At 37.7% G+C, this 21,211-nt stretch overlaps 1 protein-coding gene across 6 annotated transcripts in view; it reads right to left on the bottom strand.

The window, feature by feature from the left end:
• Positions 1 to 21,211, bottom strand: part of CTNNA2 (catenin alpha 2) — a 471,460-nt gene that overhangs the window by 40,215 nt on the left and 410,034 nt on the right. For all 6 annotated transcript variants that reach the window (XM_030270317.4, XM_072927892.1, XM_002188730.7 and 3 more), the window contains 2 exons: positions 18,393 to 18,593; positions 5,453 to 5,604 (listed from right to left, as the gene is read on the bottom strand). In XM_030270317.4, the coding sequence (XP_030126177.1) occupies positions 5,453 to 5,604; positions 18,393 to 18,593 (353 nt within the window). The remainder of the gene's footprint in view (positions 1 to 5,452; positions 5,605 to 18,392; positions 18,594 to 21,211) is intronic.

The following is a 21,211-nucleotide window of genomic DNA, read 5'->3' as shown; positions in this document are numbered from 1 at the left end:
TAAAACCTTGTTTCCAAGACAACAAAGTCTGAGACTTCATTTCTCTGAGCTGGAAGACAGAAAGACTGATTCTGTCTTCAGGCACCTGGATTTATGGTTACACAAACGTAGGAATCACAGATCTGAGGTTGGAGACAGCTTCTAAAAAGGGCTGACAGCCACCAGTGGCAAAAGAAACCAGAGTAATATTCAAAACTAATGGATTTTATGCACTGATTGATTTCAGCAGAAAAATGGACCATTTTCATATTTTTAAATCTGTTTTGTAGAAGAAGCCATAAGAGTTCCCAAGATTTTTTTTTTTTTTAAATAAAGTATATCTTCTACACACATCATTCATCTAACACACAGGAAGTTTTCCAGTGAAGAAGAATCCCAGATAAATCACACAATAAATATATGCTTTCTCTTTTAAGATGCATGTTTTACTTCTAATATGAATGTGGTGACTTTCAACTTCCAGGCATTTGAATATATATATATATATATATTTAATATCTCTCTGGCTGTTTGATTGAAGAGCTTGCTGTGAACCAAATATCTTCCATCTATGTAATTTTTTTAATTTTTTGTGACTGCAGTATGGAAATGTGAATTATACAAGTATAAGTCATAAAATGGCATATATATGCAGATTTATAAATGCTATTTGTTTCATATTTCACCAACTCAAATGTACTTGATGAAGATAGAATCTCCACTTTGCTATGCACTTAAAAATTGTAAGATGCAATTACAAGAATTTTACCATGGTGAACACCAAGTCAAGCTGACCTTATAATGAGAGCAAAGACTGAGGAGATGAAAAGATACTCCCCTATTTTTTACAAGGAAAATTCCCTCTAATTCTATAAGACAAGGAGAAAAAAACCTAGACTTTACAAAGTGCTTTTAAATCTAAATCCATGCTATTGTGTCCATTTGTTTTGGTACCACTGCAGCCGGAGTGACTCAGCTGCAAGCAGCACCCGAGTGCCTCAATCAGAGACCTTCTCTCACTACAGGTCTTCAGTTGTGTGGTGATTTACAGTGAAATCTAACACTTCAAATTCAATCTGAGGAGCAGCAGGCACTCAATGGAAACACTGGACCCCACGACATCCTCTGGAGATAGGATGTTTTAAAAGATGATGGGATTCTGCACCAAATCTGGTTTTACAGAGGATCTGAAATATTGCAGCACTTTGGATTTCACCCCAGTGGCTGCCCCAGAGGTGATGGTGGCCAAACCTGACAAGTCTGGCAGAGGAGAAGAGCATTAAAACATCCAAACAGCTGGGGCCGAGGACCTCACAGTTATTTTTGCTGAGGTCTTCTCCCAAGGAGAAGAAAAATCCCTAAATGACAAAATAGAAATGGAGTTAATAATAGAATGCAATATCCTGAATTGGAAGGAGCTCACAAGGACCATCAAAGTCCAGCTCCTGATTCTGCACAGGTCAGCCCCAAGAGTCACAACTTGTTCCTGAAAGCATTATCCAAATGATTCCTGAATTCTGTCATGCTTGGTGTGAGAGACTGGAAGGGTTAATGGCTTAAACACTGTTAAAAAAGGACTTTGCCATTATGGCAAAATTGTATAAAGAAGCTGTGAGCACTGAAGCCCCATTCAAATGTGCCTCCAGAGGGGACCTGGGCTGTGCATTAAGCCACCTGATGGGAACCTGAGCAAAGGTAAAGGTGGTACTATTGTCCAGGTCTAAAGAGAGGTGTAAGGAGAGCTAAATAAGGCTGGGGGAGAAGAATCAGCTCTGGCTTGATTTGATGAGGAGGAGGAGAGATTTTGGGTGTGTGACAGAGAGTGAACACCCACCCTGCCTTACAAACTGGCTCAGTTGTAAAACCCACCCACCCACCCTGGGGCGGCCACATCCACGGGACATTGATGTGAGGAGCAGCAGAGGAGGGGTCATAAACCATCATAAAACCATCAAAGACACCCAAAAACCCCCAGACTCACTGCTGAGGCCCTGCAGAAGAGAACTGCACATGATGCAAAGCGATGGCACAGACCCAGAGTCTGCTGCAACAGATGGCTTCAAACTTGTCCCCCCAGGGGTGGCACCAGGCATTCCCAGCTAGCCCAAACATACATTCACCCACTGAACTCTGTGTTTTGTGGGACCCTCACCACTGAGAAGACCAGAAGAGGATCAATCAGCTGCTGCCAGCATCCAGAGAGTGGTGATATTTTCTGCTTAATCTGTCTGTCACTCTCTCTCACCTTGCCCCTCTTTCTTTCTCTCTCTCTCTACCTCACACAACTGTTAAATAAAATCCATATTATCAACTTCAGCATATGGTCTGGTTTGCACCTTAACACAGGCAGAGGCATCTCTCTAACAATTTTAATAACCAGATCTTAGCACCTGGTGCTGTGACCACTTCTTTGGGGAGGTGTTGCAGTGCCCAACCACCCTCTGGGAGAAGAACCTTTTCCTGATACCCAACCTAAACCTCCCCTGACACCATTCCAGCCATTCCCTTGGGTTCTAAGGTGCTTCCAGAGAGAATCTCCAGGCATCCCCCCCAAAGAAAAAAAGTTCAGAGATGTTTAAAGTCTACTCTGTAACATGAACTAAAACATGGCCAGAGGGACATTGGCTCCAACAGTGCACTCCTGATCCAAACAAATGTAACACTCAGGTTGATGTAGATGCTTCTAAAGAAGAGGTTTCTAATGGCAAAGACTATGTTTAAAACCAATAAGTTTTAATAAATTGGCCTTGGAGATGCATAAGAATGAGAAAAGGTGCCATTGTGAGTCCTCCTGACTGTAGAGAGGGTTTCTGGCCAATAACTGAGAGAATTTCATAAGCAGCTGTGAAAACACAATGTGCAATTTCATCCCTACACAATAATAGGAAAGGTGTTGGAATGAAGTTATTATTTTCTATTTTATTTCTAGCTTCTGTAATTATACTCCTAAATTCACTTATACTACTTCTTAACTTGTGGAATATATATTTTTCTTCTGTATAGATAATAATAATAGTCCTCAATGAAAAAAATGAATCTCCTTTCTCCTCCAGAGGCACAATAAATTCTCCCCTTTGGAGGAAAAAATAGAAGAACAGAGAGTATTCACCCTTTCCTTTAGCTTACTAAAAATAATAATACCAACCAAAATTAATTTAAAAGGAGGCTTTATTTACTCTCTGGAATGAGGGGACTCATCTCAGACAAATTCAATCTTTCACGGCTTGCACATGAAAAATCACTGCCAGAAAATAATTGTGTCAGATGCTCTAAAAAGTTTCCAAGATTGGATTTTTTTCCTTTCTTGCAATTCTGAAGAAGTTTTACCACCTGAATTAAAGGGTGCATAATATTTGATAGATTATTAGATGAAAATATTCTAAAGGCTTTTATAGCCTCACCCTTTAATTATACATCCTATTGCAGTATGAGATGTTCACATGGAAATGTTAAAGAGTATCTCAAAGTGAAACTATTTTTTTTTTCCTACAACAAATAAGGTTCTGATTCAGCAAACTCTGGTCTGTGTAAGCTTATATATGTGGATTTTTCCAGTTAACTCATGTGTATAATGAGTCCTTTTATGTGCTTTTGTTCTCTGCCTGGCTAAGAAGTATTACACTGAGCTCCATAAATAAGTTAATTGTCTGAAGGCAAAAATAAATCTTCCTTATCTGGGCAAACAGAATTCATTAACTCATATCATACAATGGGTGGAAAGTATAGTGATCTAATGGCAAAAGTAACTTGGGATTTTTCTAAGGAGACTGAGAAGCCTGAACACTGATCAGCTCTCCAGGTACACAGAAGAATCAGGCAGTGACAAAAGAAGTGATCAGGCCTTCAAAATTCAAAATTTAAAATTAGAAACATCTCACCAGGATGGAGATGTTTTCATGAAAGCTCATGGCAAACTCTTGGGGATAACTCTGATGTATAGGGGGTTGCTGGAAGCTGGAACTCTGTGTAGGGGATTGGAAAACCTGGGTTTGTAGGAGATCCCACCTGATGATTGAGTCTATGCCACAATCACAGTTCAAGGTGACTAGAAAAGATTAAAAGTGTGCTAAGCAGTTGTTCTTGTCCTAAGAAAAGTTTGGAAACTGTTGTTACAGACTAAGGAAAATCAAAGGGAAATCAGAAATCCTCCACTATGCAGATCTTTCATTTCCCAGAATCACAGAATGCTGGAATGGTTTGGGTCAACAGGGACCTAAAAGCTCATCCAGTGCCACTCCTGCCATGGGCAGGGACACCTCCCACTATCCCAGGTTGCTCCAAGCCCCATCCGACCTGGCCTTGGACACTTCCAGGGGCAGCCACAGCTTCCCAGGCCTCTACCACCCTCACAGGGAATAATTCAAGTAAAGATTTCCCTGCCCTTCCAGGAGAGCTGCCAATCCTCTAATGCTGCAAACCCAGAGAACAGGATGGGTTTGCCCCATCACAAGCCATGACTATAATTCAGGCCACTTGGGATGAGCACTGGATAGGAGAACAGAATTTATGTTTGGCAGTACAAAATTAAGCCTGTCAAAAGTTTTTCCTCTAAATGTTAATACATAGTGACAGATTACTAAAATGGAGCTATTTTGGAGGGTTCCAACTGCCTGAAGTCTTACATCAGTGCCATAATACACTCACAACCACAAATACACATTACCTGTTTGATCAAAGGGATCAGTTGGTGCTTCAGCCCTGTTATTTGCCTCAACAGTTTCCTGTGTGATTTTCTCCATAGCTTTACTTGTACATGGCTTTCATCAGGGCAGATTCAAGGTAATTTGGGTTTCGAATAAGAGTTTCAGTTGCTGAAGAGATGCCCAAATCAGGTTTGGTTTGCTGTATTTCTTTTTAAAATATTTGTCTGCTGACTAAAGTGAAAAGCAACACACACCTACTATCACAATAATGATGTTGTTCTGTGGTGTCTTTTATTTGTTTGTTTATTTTATTAAAAGATGTCTAAGCAAATTAAATCAACTGGTTAGTCAACACTGAAATAACATGTTTTTTACTTCAATAAATATTAAAAACCATCCCTGCAGCAGCTGACTGGAGCAGCAAGATAATTTATTCATTTAGATTTTTACCAGACCTACCTCGCATCCCAAGCAGCACACAGACATAGGGAAAAAACCCCAAACAAACAAAAAATCCATACAAACTTTAAGAGCTTGCCAAATTAATGCCATTACCATGGAAACAGTAATGAAGTTTGCATCTATTGGCAGTTGTGATCAAATCTTCTAGCTGATTAACGTACTAATTGTGATTCATCCACTAAATAACCTCATCTCTTTATGCACTAACTCCTTTATTGTGGTATGTACTTCTGCTTCATGCCTGCTCCAATGTCAACCTTTTCTGCCTTATTACAACACGAGGCTGATTCCAAGGAGCTTTTGCATTGCTCTTACCCACGACACCTCCCTGTAAATCCCAATTTCCACTCCCCAGGTGCTTTACATACCCTGATCATCAGGACAGCTTTCCTGATGTCCCGGACTCCGTCGTAGACCAGGCGGGAGGCGTCGATGAACTCGTTCTCCTCGAAGGGCTGGGGCACGTTGGCACTCAGGGCTTCGATGGCCACCTCCACTTGCTCAGCAAAACGTGGCATCACTGGGTTAAACACAAGGAGAGGCAGCAGGATGAGAATTTTCTCTCCTGAACACTGTCCTGCTGCTCTGGGACATGGATAGTTTCCAGGAGGCACGGCACGTGCTGTCCTGGAAATTGCCAGGCACAGGGAGGCTCATGGATGGGTTTGTACCCATCCTGTACATGGACAGCTCTGGCACTTTATCTGACAGCATGGAAATAACCACCTCTATATTCTCTCCTCCAACTGTGCAAGAAAGAATAGAAAACTTCCTTCAAAAACTGTGATTTACTAACTTTTAAAAGGCTGCGAGACATCTGAGCAGGCAGTAAAGTTCATTTAAGAACTTTACAACCTGTAATGAGCACAGCAAATATTTGTATCAAGTGATCAAAGCAAACTGTAGCCATCATGCCTGCTAATTTACATAATTTACACTCTAGCTCATACTAAATAATAATAATTTTATGAGGGAAAAATGCAAAATCTAGGATGTACTTTTGTGAAGACACTTAAATTAATCTTCTGTTTCTTCACTATCACCATGTTTATAACACAAGAAATAGCCATAGATATTGGTTAAAAATATTATAAACTGTGGTATGAATTTATTTAATATACAATCTTAAGCTGTTATTTACTTTTGTAAATGGTTTCAGAGCATTGCTTAAAGTAGCAAGAGACTGTTCTTCAAATTTCATGGAGGATTCCTTTGAGGGTATAATCACTTCCTGCACATCATATTTGCAGGAGAATAACACTTAAAATCAGTCCTCTAACAACTGAAACCCAAATCCTACAAACACAAACATCAGGTCCCCCTGATTATTCTGCACCTACATTCCTGTACTTGTTTACTCTTCATAATTTTAACATTAATATTGGAGGACTGTGCTCACAGATGACAAACATAAACAATGTTTCATTAGAAATCTGGATAAAAATATGGAATTGGATTAATTCTTAAGAAATTAAGGAACTAGGGTCAAGTTTAAGTTTATAGATATCCATCTTTTCATCATATTCATATCACTTTTATTCTAGCATTTAGATATCCAGATCATGTATCACTGACTTTACTATTTTGGCAATATAATTAGAAGAGCAGGAAATGATGATTCCCACAACAGTTATTGCCTTATTTTTTTGTTGTTAAAATATTATCTTTTTTGCCCATATTTTCCCTATTTTTAATACACTTATTGGTAACTTGAACTCATCTGATGAATACAAAGGGGAATTTCCAGTGTTATTTTCATCAAGAGCAATGACATTCTTTCCCAGGAACTTCTACTGTGATAGGAAACCACATTTTCTTCTTGTCTGAATGTTCTTAAATTTATTTTACAGTGTCTGACTTAAACTAAAACCACAAAAAACCATGATTTAGGACTAGTTTACATTCTGAAGAAGTGGCAGCAACCACGAGCTCAAACCTTCTGTTTCTGACATTTAAATATTATGCATTGGATGCAAATGAGGAAGCCTTTAAAGGGCTATATTGATTAAAATCTAGTCTATACATCACTATATATATATATATAAACACATATATGTATTTATGTTCATAGAGACAGATGAAAGAACAGATTTGTATTTTCTATGCAGATAATGTTCAGTAAGTTCCTGGGATACACTGGAGAAACAGGAAAAAAGTGACAGCAACAACAGACTTTAAAGAAATAAACATTAACAAAACATTGCCAGGAAGAGGGGAAATATTTTAATTAGAAAAGGAGTTTGAGAGAGATGAAAGTTTTGGAAAGAGTATTTAATAAATGCATATATCAAATTACCTTAATTAATAGAACACTTGACAGTGTAGTAGGAGACTAATATATGATTGCATAAGGAAGTCTCAAGCCTGAATATCAAAAAGCAATCATTAAAAACACAATGTAAACAAATAAACCTAAAGAATAAAAGAGAATTTATTTTGGGTTGTTGGGATAAAGCAAGTAATACTAGAGATGCAATAATGACAATAAAAAAACAAAAAAGGAGGTAAAGAACCCTGATATTTAGGGTTAAATTAAATTTAACCTTAAATTTCTGTTCAAAATTTCTTAACTAGCAGAGGAAGTCAGTTATTTGATATAATTAATAGTAGGTGCAACAGGCCTGAATCAGGAATGGGCAGTTTGAAGAACATCTACATAAGCATAAGGAGAATTATCTTTTACCTCTGTGTACAAGTTTACAGAGTATAGTAAAATTTACCCAGTAGTTCTTAAAAAAAAAGTCAAAGCAATTTCTGAACCATTTTTGGAGAATGCAAAAAAAATTAATGGTGAAAATTCCAGGGATTTGGAAAAAAAAAAAAATAAGCACTTGTTTATTTTAGATAAAGGTATATAATCCTTATATAAAGGTTCATGTAAAGGCAGGGAAGAAAGGAAGGAATATTTATACTATATTCAACATAATTTCAGTACCCAGAAATAAAATGAAACATGACGTGGCACAATTAATGTTTAATTATCTGTAAATAACCAGCAGATGCTGGACAGGCAACAGATTTGTGGAAATAAGTTGCACCAAGCTTTTACAATATTTCCCTTGACAGGGCAGTGATGGAGGGGAGCAGACACGACACAGCTGGACTTTGTCATGGCCACACGTGACATTCTTAGAACAAAACAAGGGAAATTTAAATTTAATGGGTGTAAGGTGGAAAGTTACGCTTTATTCATATTCCTGAACACAAGGTATTCATTCCTGACCACATTTGTTACCTCCACACCTGGGTATGGAAGCTTCTCTGACCAGATCTGATTTTGCAGACCTGGCTAGAATTTAGTCCCTCATTTACAATATCACACGTGAACATTATGTGCTGTTTCAAAATGGGAATAGATATTAAACTGCTTTGTGAATTGCTTGCTTGCCAATCGTATTTTTACATCCGTGCTTACTTTTGATTGGACAAGCAAGAAGAAACCACCTTTAATAGAAGGCTATTATTTATTTCTTCTCGAAGCATATGTTGTCATTTAAAGCAGTGAAGTTTTTGAAAATTGAAAATTGAGTTGAGAAATGTATTATTCTCCAGGTGAGGTTATAGAGCTCCATGAGAAAAACCTCCAGTCTTTTTTCTCTTTTATTTACCACACAAAGAAGGATATTCGTGTGCCAAAGGTGAAAGATCCACAAGTAAAATTCAGGCAAAGGCGTGCATTTGAATCTGGAGTTAAAACTTGTAAATGCATCAGATTCATTTATTATGCACAGAGAAATTGGCTATAACTTTTAGATTCAGAAGCAAATCAATACTTCTGGGGAAAAATTAAATATTGGTTTCTTAGTTTGAGCTGTGGCTTTGAAAACAGTCACACATATGCTTAGACTGAAAAATGTGGTCCATTAAAATCTCTCAGCCTAACCACATGAATTAATTAGGCACCTGCATAAATGTTGACAGAATCAGGTCCCAAGTTAATAGCAACACTTCCAATTCAATGACCTTGTCATTCCAACAAAATAAAGATTTGAAAGCCTTTCTGTGGATGAGTTTCCAATGGCACTGAAAGCAAGACCAATGCCAACCAAATCTAGGTTGAATGGCTGCTGGAGAAAAATTTGGAATCAGAAAATTGAAATTACTTCCATTTTATCAACTGATTAATTCTTTTGAATTATACTGGGGGTTTTTTTGGCTTATGCATAATAGAAATCCAGCATATCACCATGTGTGAATTGATGCCTTGATCAAGCTTGTATTTTTTTTGTGCACCCCTCTGTTCCACAAAGAAAATATTTTCTCTAAAGCTCTTCTTGTTTTTCTCCCACCCACCCATATCTCCTACATATTAAAATTATCAAGTAATTATCTGTTTCCTAAAAATATATTCCCTGTTGACTTTTTCTCCAATGGCAATCAGTTTGTACTGCAATTTTGGTACTTAGAAACATCACTGCAAATTTTGTTTAGTGATATGGGAACAATAAGATCCCTGATAGACAGAGAAATGCTAGGTTACATAATAAAATTATTGAGATAGAAATTAAAAAATGTTTGGGCGTTCTTGTTCGTAGCATTAGAACAAAAAGTTTCATTAATATGCAAGATTAAATTAATGCCTTGCTGATTTATTGTACTTTTATGGCCTTATTATTTAGGAACTTGAATTCCTCAGAATCTTAAGTAGATGTGAATGTTCAGAAATGTGGAAAGGGATAATTAAGACACAAAAAAAGCAATAAAGGTCAAGGACCCTTCAGATGCTTGAGTTTTTAATTTTTAGAAGTATCAATGGGAGTAAGGATATTTGTCTGGTTTTATCTCACATCACACCTGAAAATTTTAAATCTCTTTCCTTATACCAGGCAGAGAACAGTAGATGCTTCCATGAGACAATTAAATAACAGCTACTCTACTTCAAAGATTCAGGTTCAACTGGATAAAATTCTGATCTTCCTCTGCCCACTGAACAGAGAGGGAGGTGTTTGGCTTAGACCATATGTCTACTTTAGACAACCAAGTTTAGACACAAATCAACCCCATTTGTGCACCAAATCCTGGCCCACTTTTGGGTCTGAATCTGAAACTGAAGGATTCCCAGGGGTCTCATCGTTGGGCCATTTTTATGGCCAGAAGACAATTTTTGAAAAGCACCAACAGAGCTATTTCTTAGAGCTTCATTTTGAAAAGAGAAGCACCTACTCTACTCTTTTTAGAACCCAAGGATTTGGATCCAAGGGAAGCACCCTTCTCAAAGACCAGGGGTTGTTCCCTAGAGCCAGACTGTCTACAGACAAATCAGATATTTGAGCAGCAGAGAAGTGATTGCTCTCCTATACCCAGCTGTGCCCTCTGGCTGGCCCTCATACCTCTGTATTTGTTTAAGCATTTGTATCCATCCTTAAGAAAACTGATTTTCCCTATGCCATGTTGATAGCGACACATCATTTAAGGGGCCAATCACGTTATCTGTGTAGCTCTTAAATGGCTTTAAAAATCTGGTCAGTCATGGGTAAGGTTATTTAAGAATGAAAGGTTTGGAATACTACACTGCTAAAAGTTTCAGGGTCTCTGAAAATGTCTGTGCTTCTCCTGAACATCATAGTTGTTTGTGTCACATAGATCAAGAAAATGATCTAGAATGACAGTAAGGAGTGTAAAATTAAAGTTATAAGGGGAGACTAAAAAGAAAAAAAAATATGAATGATCCATTACACTACAAAAAAAATAAATGCTCTTTTAGAAAAAAGCTCAGCCGTTATCCAGATTTAAGAGGTTTAGGTATTAAACATTCACAAAGTTACAGCTTAAAAATTTCAGGGCTTGGGATGAAATTTCTTCTGTTGGTTTTTGTGTTTGGGTGGCTTGTTTTTTGTCTTCTTTTTGTTTTGTTTTAATTTTTAAATTTACTTAACTGAAGAAAGAATGCAGTCTACTGGGAAGTTCAAGTATTTAAAACACTTATTTAAAAGATCATCCCTAAGGGATATCTGACATCCTCTGTCAAAGACAGCACAGTTTCTCTGTTTTGTTTGACAGATGAATAAGGAATGAAATATGATACCATATTCAGCTCAAAGTGTTTGTCAAAGTCTGTTTCTAAAAGAACTGTACATTCTTTATCAGAAGATTCTAAATACTTCACAGAAAGTTTTTAAGTCCTGGTCTCATATCATAAAATTCACATTTCAGTCATTACTATTATATTGCTAATTGAAAAGAAAAAGCTTTATAAAAGTCTACTGAAACATTACATAACATATCTTACAATCACAGAAACGTTTGAGTTGGAAAAGATCCCTGAGATCACGGAGTCCAACCATTCCCCCAGCACTGCCATGGGCACCACTGACCCATGTCCCCAAGTGCCACATCCACATGGCTTTAAAATCCCTCCAGGGATGGGGACCCCAGCACTGTCCTGGGCAACTGTGCCAGGGCTGGACAACTCTTTGGTTGAAGAAAACTTTCCCAAATAGCTGATCTAAACCTCCCCTCGCACAACTTGAGGCCGTTCCCTCTCCTCCTGTCCCTGTTCCCTGGGAGCAGAGCCCGACCCCCCCGGCTGTCCCCTCCTGTCAGGAGCTGTGCAGAGCCACAAGGTCCCTCCTGAACCTCCTTTTCTCCAGCCTGAGCCCCTTCCCAGCTCCCTCAGCTGCTCCTGGAGCTCCAAATCCTTCCCCAGCTCTGTTTTGGGTATCAAACTCTCTTTGTCTAACACTGATGAAATGGTTAAAAGTCAGCTGTAAAATAATGAATATCAGCTGTATGTCAGCTGAAAAATAATGAATAATGAGACCCTGTGGCAGTTTGCAGTGAACACAAGACTTTCAGGAAGAATCAGCCTTCACTGCCAAACACTGATTTAGCCACGGCCCATAAAAACAAAGTTCTCAGGCTTCCTTGAATTTATGGCCAAGTCCTGACCCTTTGGCTGTGTTAAGTCTTCTGGCACTTCCCAGAAGGCTCCAACTTTATCTATGGGTCTATGCAACCCAGCAGATTGTCGTGGGAATGGAAGAAATGGATTTGCTGATGTGCAGCCCAGGTGAGATGGACATTACAGAAATCAATGGCATGTCTGGAGCTGTGGTACCAAGTGTTGGGACACAGGGACACACACAGCAGAGGGAAAAACTCACCTTCAAACTTCGTCCTGACTGAACTGCCATTGACAAAAAGATAAATGTCAGGGCAGAAGCCAGGTAAGTGCTGCTTGCATCCTGGCCAGCACAGGAGGCCACTAATTAAGGACAGGTCCATCCCAAATTGGACAGAGGAGGAGAACAGATGTCAGCTGCAGGGACATTTGTGTCTCACCAGTTTCAGCTGTCTCAGTCTCCCCTCTACCTGTGCAAGACTCCACACAGTGAGCACCCCCAAAATATTATTCCTGCTAAACAGAACACCCTTCAGGTTAATATTTCAAATGAAAGACAACTCTTCAGAAAATTCCCCCAAGAAAGCAGTCTCATGCTGTTGGACACCAAGTAGGTTATGTAAGAAGCAAACCACCCTTCCTGGCTTAGCTAGAAGTTTTTGTATATCAATATGTAGGTGTGTGTAGGCAAGGGGATGCAAGGAATACCAGAGCTTTTATTTTAAAACATTATTGGACAATTCACACTTGTATTCACAAAACATTCTGTTGGAGTTGGTGGATGGATATTGACTCCATTTCTCTCCCCATATTTTCTAGACCTGGTAAATTTCTTCCTACTTTCAACACCACCCTCCTAATTAAAAAAAAAAAAAAAAAAACAAAAACGCTTTTAAGAGCACAAAATGTTTTTGAGAACAGATTTGAACAGTGACTAAATAATACTGGTTTATGAAAATGGGCATTTCTATTATAATAACCCACTATTCATCATACATGATGTCTGACACATCCAAAATAGATAACCCTGTATTTTTTTAAACTCTCACTGAGTTAATTTACAGCTAAATCTTGAATTTTCTTTGATTACATAATCGTTTTCTTGACCTCCTTCCATTTCTGGAGGATCTTTAGGTTGTGGAGAACAAAGTGGAAATGTCTTCTTGGGGTATTCGGGGAATATCCTCCTATAAGCAGAGCCTAATACCTTCAGCACCCATGTGAGGCTGTTGAGCATGGAAAAATATGATTTCTCAGCTGCCCATTACAATGCCACTGTTTTTCTGAGACAATGAATTTGCTCAGAACCTTCCTGTCCATGCAGATAATATAGATCTAATTGTTCCATTTACCTAGAGAAGTTAACAAAAAATATCTTTTAGTCTTGTCTTTCTCTCCCGACCAGCCCAAACAGCATTTTCCTTTTGGCAAATTTTGCTGCTGCCTATTCACCTGTTAATGAATGCATCGTACACCAACCATGGTGCATTTCAGCTTTGAGCTACAGTGGTGATTTATTCATCTCTTACGTCTCATTTAATTGCTTTATAATGCATTTTATATGATTTCTTAGTATATTCCTCTGCATATTGATCAGAGTTGCTCTGGTTAAAAATTCTTTGGATCAAATCAAACAGTAGTAGAACCTGGTCCTTTTGTAAAATACTTTTTTTTAATGATGCATTACTTTCTTTTTTGTTGTTGTTGTTGTTGTTGTTGCCACCTTGACCTTTGGATTTCAGTTTAGCAAAACTTTAAAGAAAATGTTACAGTGCTTTGCAGAATAAAAATCATAATCTGATCAGAACTCCTGGATAAATGATCTCATGTACTCAGGATGATGGTACCCATAAGTTTTACTATAACTACCTGAACTCCCATAAAACATGAATTTAACATCATTTATTTTTTAAATAGGCTCCATTTCACATCTTTCAGCTCTCCCTCAGATTCAATATGGGGTTTTTTTTGATTACAACTATGCTTAAATTCATCTTCTTGCTTCTACATTTTGTTTCCCTTCATATCCCTGCTGAAAAATCCATCTTTCTCACATTTTAGTATTAGCTTTGATAACATCATTGAGCTGCCTTTTGCTAGTGATAAACATCTTTAAAGTTTGCCCTACTCACACTGATAAAACTCTCACAGGCTTATTGCTGAATTGCCAGTAGTGCTGATTTTCAACTTCAGTCCATTCTGATAAAGACAAAATAAAACAAATTGTGTCAAAAGAGAAGTCGGAGTGACCTACTTAAAACCAGTGAGTTACAAAGATACTGGGATATTTTTAAAACATGCTAAAAGCTGAAACTCCAATTTCTGCTGTGAATCAGACGATTTCAAATTTCCAGTGTCCTTCACAGGAGTAACCCAAGTAGTTTGGCACTTGCTGTTCCAGGATGGATTCCAGACAGCCCAGTGCAAACTGGAGCAAAAAAAAAAGAAGTTGGGAAGTTTTTGCAGCCTTTCCCAGGCAGTTCTGGTCCTACTTGTTCTGCTCTTATCCCTTTCCTTTCCCATTCCCTTCTTTTCATCACAACCCTGCAAAGTCTACTCCAGTTTTCCCAGCTTAAATCCAACCCTCTTGACCTTTAAAGAATGCCACAGCTTTTTCTCCTTCCTGAACCTCAAAAATCTTGGAAAATAGGACCTGGCCTCATTGCCTGTTCCTTGATTTCTTCATTGGGACAATTATTTTTATTTGTTTAGAAGCACAGGCTTCTTGCCTTCAGTTTTTACAGCTTTGGAAGTAACTCCTGAGTACACTTCAGCCTCCTCCTTGGTGAAGGCAATGGGAAACTCTCAGCTGGCCTTGGTCACTCTGGGCACTGAGCAGGATGAGGGACCTCAATATTCAAACAGCAATTCTGCTCTGTTTCCTCTTCCTTCCCTCTCCTTTTGCCTTTATCCTTGCTTTTAATATTTTCTGTCTTCTCTTTTCCTTTCCACCTTTCTCTCCTTTTTACCCCCCTAGACAACTTGTAACAGGATGATTTCACAGCTTTCTACAAATCTGAATACCAATATAACACTTAACAGAGGCATCCTAAAATAACTCAATCAAACAACCAAAAAAAAAAAAAAAAAAAAAAAAAAGCCGCAAAGAAACAATCAAAAACCACCAATCAAAAAAATCAACTAATCAACAAAAAAAATTGAACCTTGAAGCTCTGGTTTACTCCTGCATGACATCAACTCTGTGGTTTTATATGTTTCATCTTGGATTTATAAGAAAATCAGCAAGCAAGAGCTAACTTTTTGTGATAGTTTTTAAAGAAAAATGAAAGTACTCTATTTCAAAAGGACTTTAACAAGTCTGTCACTCCCTAAAATTGCTGCCAGAGAAATGAATCCAGCCTTTATCAAGAACTTGGCTTTAAAGGCTGTTTGTTAGACAAGCACAGGCAAGAAAGCACTGAAACACTAAAAACCCCACCCCATATATTCCAATAGCTGTAAATTAAAACAACAAACAAATAAAATTTGGAGGTGAGACTGGTTATTGAAGCAATGTTCGCAGTTTCCCTTTCTTGGAAACTATCAACATCATTTTCATGAGAGATTCATTTTCTCCCCCCTAAAAAAAACAAAACCAAACAAAACAAAACCATTAGCAAGGTGCTTGTCTTTCCAAAACACTATATCCATATTTTGCCACTGTGGATCCAACCCAATACTCACAGACCACAGTAAAATCTCTGGAAAAAAAAGGCTTAAGGGAGGTTTTCATTTTCTGAGTTGACAATTAAAAACAAATAACTATAAGAGAACGTTAATCTGCTCTTTTTCTTTTTCATCATCATTTAACTGAATTTTTTTCAGCTTCCAAAAGCGTTTGATTTAAAATTAAATTAAGGTCAGTTAAAAAAAAAAAAAAAAGAAAAAAAGAAAGGAAGGAATAAAGATGAAAACAGTGAGATGTCCACAGACATTTTGATGTGCACATGTGTGGTTGGAACCTGAATTCAAATCAATCCAAATCAATCTCCGCGATCATTCCTGAGCGCTCGGCAAAATCTGGGCAGGAACTCGAGGTGAGGAACTGAAAGAATATTGAAATAAATGCATGGATTCACAGGTACCCAGATCATGGAGTCTCTGAGGTTGGAAAATACTTCTCAGACCATTGAATTCATCCATTCACTCAGCACCACTGTGTTCACTGTACCCTGTCCCCAAGTGCCACATCCACAGGGTTTTTGAACACTTCCAAGGATGGTGATTCCAAAACGGCACAAGGGGACTAAATTCCATTTTAACCACTTTATTCTAAGGTGATGAAATGAATCAGTTAATTCTACTTCTTTTAATCATACAGAAATCATAATCAATGCCTTTGTAGATGGCCTGAAAAGCTGAAGATAGAAATTGTGCTCTAATATTAATGATCCACATTCACAACTGGCAGAAATTGTTTAAGCTTCATCAGCCTCATTGGATTTGAGCCCACTCTGTCCCCGAACTACTGCTACACAATTTGTATATTATATAAAGTTTTTAATACTGTAAACATAATATTTTATTTTTTTAATACTCACAATTTTATTTACACTTTATAGAACAAAAAAATTAGTAAAGACTTTGACTTGGAGGAACAGGGACTTGTTCTGAACTATTGAATCCCAACATCAACACACTGATGTTGTCAAGATGCACTCAGTCTACAGTTTATAGCACTTAGATATAGTTCAAGTTATATCAAAAAGTGAATTAAATATGGTGCATATTATTCGCATATATAATGACTCTTTATATCTGCCCATTGAAATATTTTTATTAAGAAAATTTATAGAATTTGGGTCACAAATTTTAGCTAAATATAAAGCTCAAACATACTTTTTTTTTTTTTTTTGTTTAATAAAGAAAACTTAATGGTAGGAAGAATTCTTCAAAGCCCCTCCTCAACCAAAAGACAACTTTAACAGAAGAGTGCAACAAAATATTTTACCATGTCAAACTGGCAAGATTATTTTCCTTCTGTGAATTCATAAAACCAGCTCATAAACTTTTAAAAAGGAGCTAAATTTACAGTACTTATTCCACTGATCTCTTGTTGGGTAGTAAAAATAGGCTGACATTAAGCTGGGGGCTACAATACCACAAGTAATATTTAATCATCCTCAAATCAGTTTTTTAGCTTATTTTATTGATTCCTGTTCTCAAAGTGAACACAGAGACTGCAGAGCTAGAAAATTTTGCTTTTCCATCTCACAGGGCAATCCCTGGGCTTTTGGTCCAAAAGTCACATTTGATGTGTCCCGAACTGGTGCAACTTTCATTTGTTCCTTCTAAAATAATCTTGATGATTTTAACTTCAGATGAAGAAGTGCAATGAGGCAGAGGAGGATCAGCTCAGACACTTCCAGACACCCACAATTTGTGCACCTCTATCCTCCCAGGGCACCTGATCACTGTGTGGAGACCCAGTCTCTGAAGTCAATGAAATTTGGAGCATGATTTGGAGCATTTTCAGATGAGAGCACTTGGCAGCACTGCCTGCACTGAATGCCTGAGAGTGCTGATATAAAGGGCCTTAAAATGACCAGCACAGACTTAATCAACTACACTGAGATGAATCCAATCCCTGCTCTGGCAAGGCAAAAAGAGATTGAAAAAAAAAAAGAATATTTCTTCTCACTCTATCAATCTTGCAGACTTTTCTACTTTTATATAATCTATGTATTTTTATACAATCTAGCAGACTTTTACATTTTTTCAATCAGGTGGTGCATTTTCAGTTGCTTACATGTATTTTTCAATGAAAAGTTGTTTTGTTTAGCAACACTTCAGTCATCAACAAGTACATTTAGACCAAAGAATAATGTTTGCAGTGATTTTCTGGAGATGTATAATACATAATCAATCAACTCAGAAGAAAAGGCTGTGTATTATTTATTCAAATCATAGAAATTTTGATGTAGTGGCCTAGTCTTGATGTGTTACTGCATTTCTTCTCTTATATGGCTCCTGTCAATATGACTTCTGCAACAGCACTGAGTAGAAAATAAAAAACACACTCAAAGCTGTGAATTTATTTGTTTGTGTCTTATTTTAAAGAACAGATTTGCCTCGGAGTTACGGATCTCAGAGAATCAAGTGCAAGTTTTAAATTACTAAATAAGAGTACTTCAACATCGCTGTCGAGGCAGGATGGGAATGAGAAGACTGATCAGAAGGCTGATGAGAGTAAAAACTCTGGTTTATTCAAAATACACTGCTCTTTTATACAGAGCTTCATGAGGCCCAATTCCATTGGTCCTGTTGTGAAAACAATCCACACCATTGGCAAAGTGCTTGACACACAGTGATAGAACTTAATTATAAACAATGAGAGATAAAGAATTATTTACATTCTCTCCAACTCTTTCCTAGGCTTCTGCCTGGCTAGAAACTCTCCGTTTCTCTCTCTGACTGAATCTGAGACCCACACTTCAATATTTCTTTCAGCATTTCACCATACTCACCAGTTTCAGAGAGCAGCTTGGTAGCTTCCAGCACCTTCTCAGTGTAAACCCCAGTCTCGTAGTTCTCCATCTCTGCGTTGATGATGTGGATGACTCGGGCTGCGCGGCCCCGGATGGCGCCCGCGGTCCTGTCCAGCGTGTCCACATCCCCCTCTTGCAGGGCAATCACACACTTGTTCACATCTTCCAGGATGTGGTTTTCTGGAATTCAGGTTAAAAATACAGCTCCTTCAGTTTCACTCTTCCTCACAGCAAAGTTTACTCATTTGGGCAACAGTATATTGAAAAATTGGTATCTACCTTTATCCAGGCTGCAAAACAAAAACCCTGCTGTGATATTGGCACATAACAGTAAAAATCTGTGTGATATTTATCTTTAGTAGGGATTGGGCTACATCATCTTACCTCTGCTGTAATTCCTTGAAAATTAGTCATATTAAATTCAAACATCACACTGAATTTTATCAAAATGAAACTGTAATTAAAATGAATGCAAAAGGGAAAACAGTCAAATATTTTGTAGATTATCTAATAAACAGTTGACCAATTTTCTGAAGGTGAATTTATACTCTCCCATAAATGTTTATTACATTTGGTTCATTTTTGCCTAAGTAAGTCATAAAAAAAAAAATCACATTGGAAAAAACAGCAAATGGCCTTTGTAGATAGCACAAAACATGGGCATGAGCAGTTCATCTCCCTCACGCCATCTATGCCAGAGAATAAACTGGGAATTTCTAGTAACACAGCCTTATAATTATGTGTGACTTTGGATAATCTGAAGCAAGAGATGACAGCAGCGATTCTGCTCGGAGGGGGTGAGTACCTAATTGGATTCTTGGGAGATGCATTGGTTTTTTTCTGGTTCTGGATCAGGCCATCTACTCTCATGGGCTGCATTATCAGAATTTATGTAGTATTCTCACACACAAACTATGTGAAAGCATGAAGAAGACTCTGACTAGGTCGGGCATTATTCTCTGTAGTCAGTAGAGTCAAAAATAATTTTAGTAAGACCATGACTGAATTTCACATTTGACCAAACTCAGTCTGAGAAACTCAGTGACTCTAAACAGCAACTTGATTTTCTGCTAGAGACACCTCTGAACTGAAAAGGAAATGCTGTTCTTTATAGTAGTACTAAAACAAAATTAATCAGTTCACCAACTGTTTTTTGTTAATTATCCTTTGCCACTAAAATGAATGATTCACTAATCTTCACAGTTAAAAATTCCGAGGTTAGATCATTTGAGGGTTTCAGAAATGTTTTACATGATGTCGAATTTTACACTGCAACAACTTTGTATGGAAACTGAAAGTCCCCTGAGCTGTGAATCTGAGTAACTTGCACGGAAAAATTCTTTGTTTAAAACACTCCCTACTCAGAATGAGAAATAAGTGCTTTGTTAAAATTTTTCTTTGCTGTTCCATTTCACCATCACTAATTTGCTTTTACCATAGCATAAACAAATTTTGCCTAACAAGAAGCTACATATGAATTTTGACAATGCATTTGGAATATGAAATAAATTCTTGAAGTTTTGGTCAGCTTTCTTCTGGTAGCCACTATATTATTAAAGCATACCAACAAATGTGACAGTCAATATGAAGAGGAGGAGGTGTCATTTCAGGAGGTACATTTAACCAGATAGTGGCATTTTGAATGCTTCAGTGGTTTAACATCCAAAAATAAAATACTCTGTGTAAGCTGAGGCTTCCAAGCTTTACAGCAAGAGCAACAGGCTTTCTGTTTCCTCATGTTTAATAGAGATGTCCGTGCAAAGAATTAGGAAAAAGGTACCTCAGCTTTACAAAAATAATACTTCTCAGTTGCCTTGGAAAGTTTGGATCTAAGTCAAAACTTGGTTTGAAGGAATTAAGATTTGAGAAATAGAAATGAAAAGGCCCATCATCCATTTAAATTACTTCTGGTTTATGGACACAAGCAGCTGGAGTAAGCAAAGTCCTCAAACAAAGAAGAAAATGGCCACTGAGGCAGATTTCCAACTCTGGCACATGGACTGGGTCTGCAGTTTACAGCCTGGTCATCCCTTTCTCTTAGAACTAGTTCTGCCACAAAGTGTTTGTCAGCTTCAAATCTCAAATAAAATCAATGTGCTTCCATATTATGAAGTACCCTACTATTCAGAGAGCTCATTTGCTTTTTCTTGCAATGGCTTGCAGGAAACACTTGCAGGGCTGTTGAACAAAGGAGCGAGATTAACTAAACCAAACCACTTTCCTGGTAATAAGGGTAGCAGGTTACAAACAAACAAGATAAAGAGGGCAAAAAAAGAAAAGAAAGGATTTTTTTAAAGGACAAATATTTTTTCTTTCAATATTTTTTCTTTCAATATTTTTTTTCTCATAAACTTTTTTTGAAAATTTAGGAAATATCAAGGAAAATAATGTAGAACGAAACATAACATTTTGGCCAGACTGTCTCATGAAGTTTGGCTCTTCTGAGATATTCGAGTAAGCAAAGCCCTCTTGGCACACTCTGTGTCCTTACTCACAACAATAAAATTCACCCTTCTAAGCAAAATAGGAAAATGAGTTTTCTGCAGCAGAAATCAACCCACCATGCACCAGCATTGCAAATACAGCATTCACTGGCTATGATCAAATTATAACAATAGACTGCCACAAGCTGTAGCACTTTAGCAGGAGGATGGAGAAAAGACTGTGACCCAGGGTCAGTGTCCTTCTCTTCTCCATCCCTTCTTTATCCTCCCAACCCAGACCATCCCATGGTTCTGTAAAGTCCACCTTTCCTCCTCTTGCCCACAACTGCCCACAGATTCCAACAATTTCTACAA

This window comes from Taeniopygia guttata, chromosome 4, assembly GCF_048771995.1.
Source record: "Taeniopygia guttata chromosome 4, bTaeGut7.mat, whole genome shotgun sequence".
Lineage (NCBI taxonomy): Eukaryota > Metazoa > Chordata > Aves > Passeriformes > Estrildidae > Taeniopygia > Taeniopygia guttata.
This window is presented reverse-complemented; position numbering and strand designations above follow the sequence as displayed.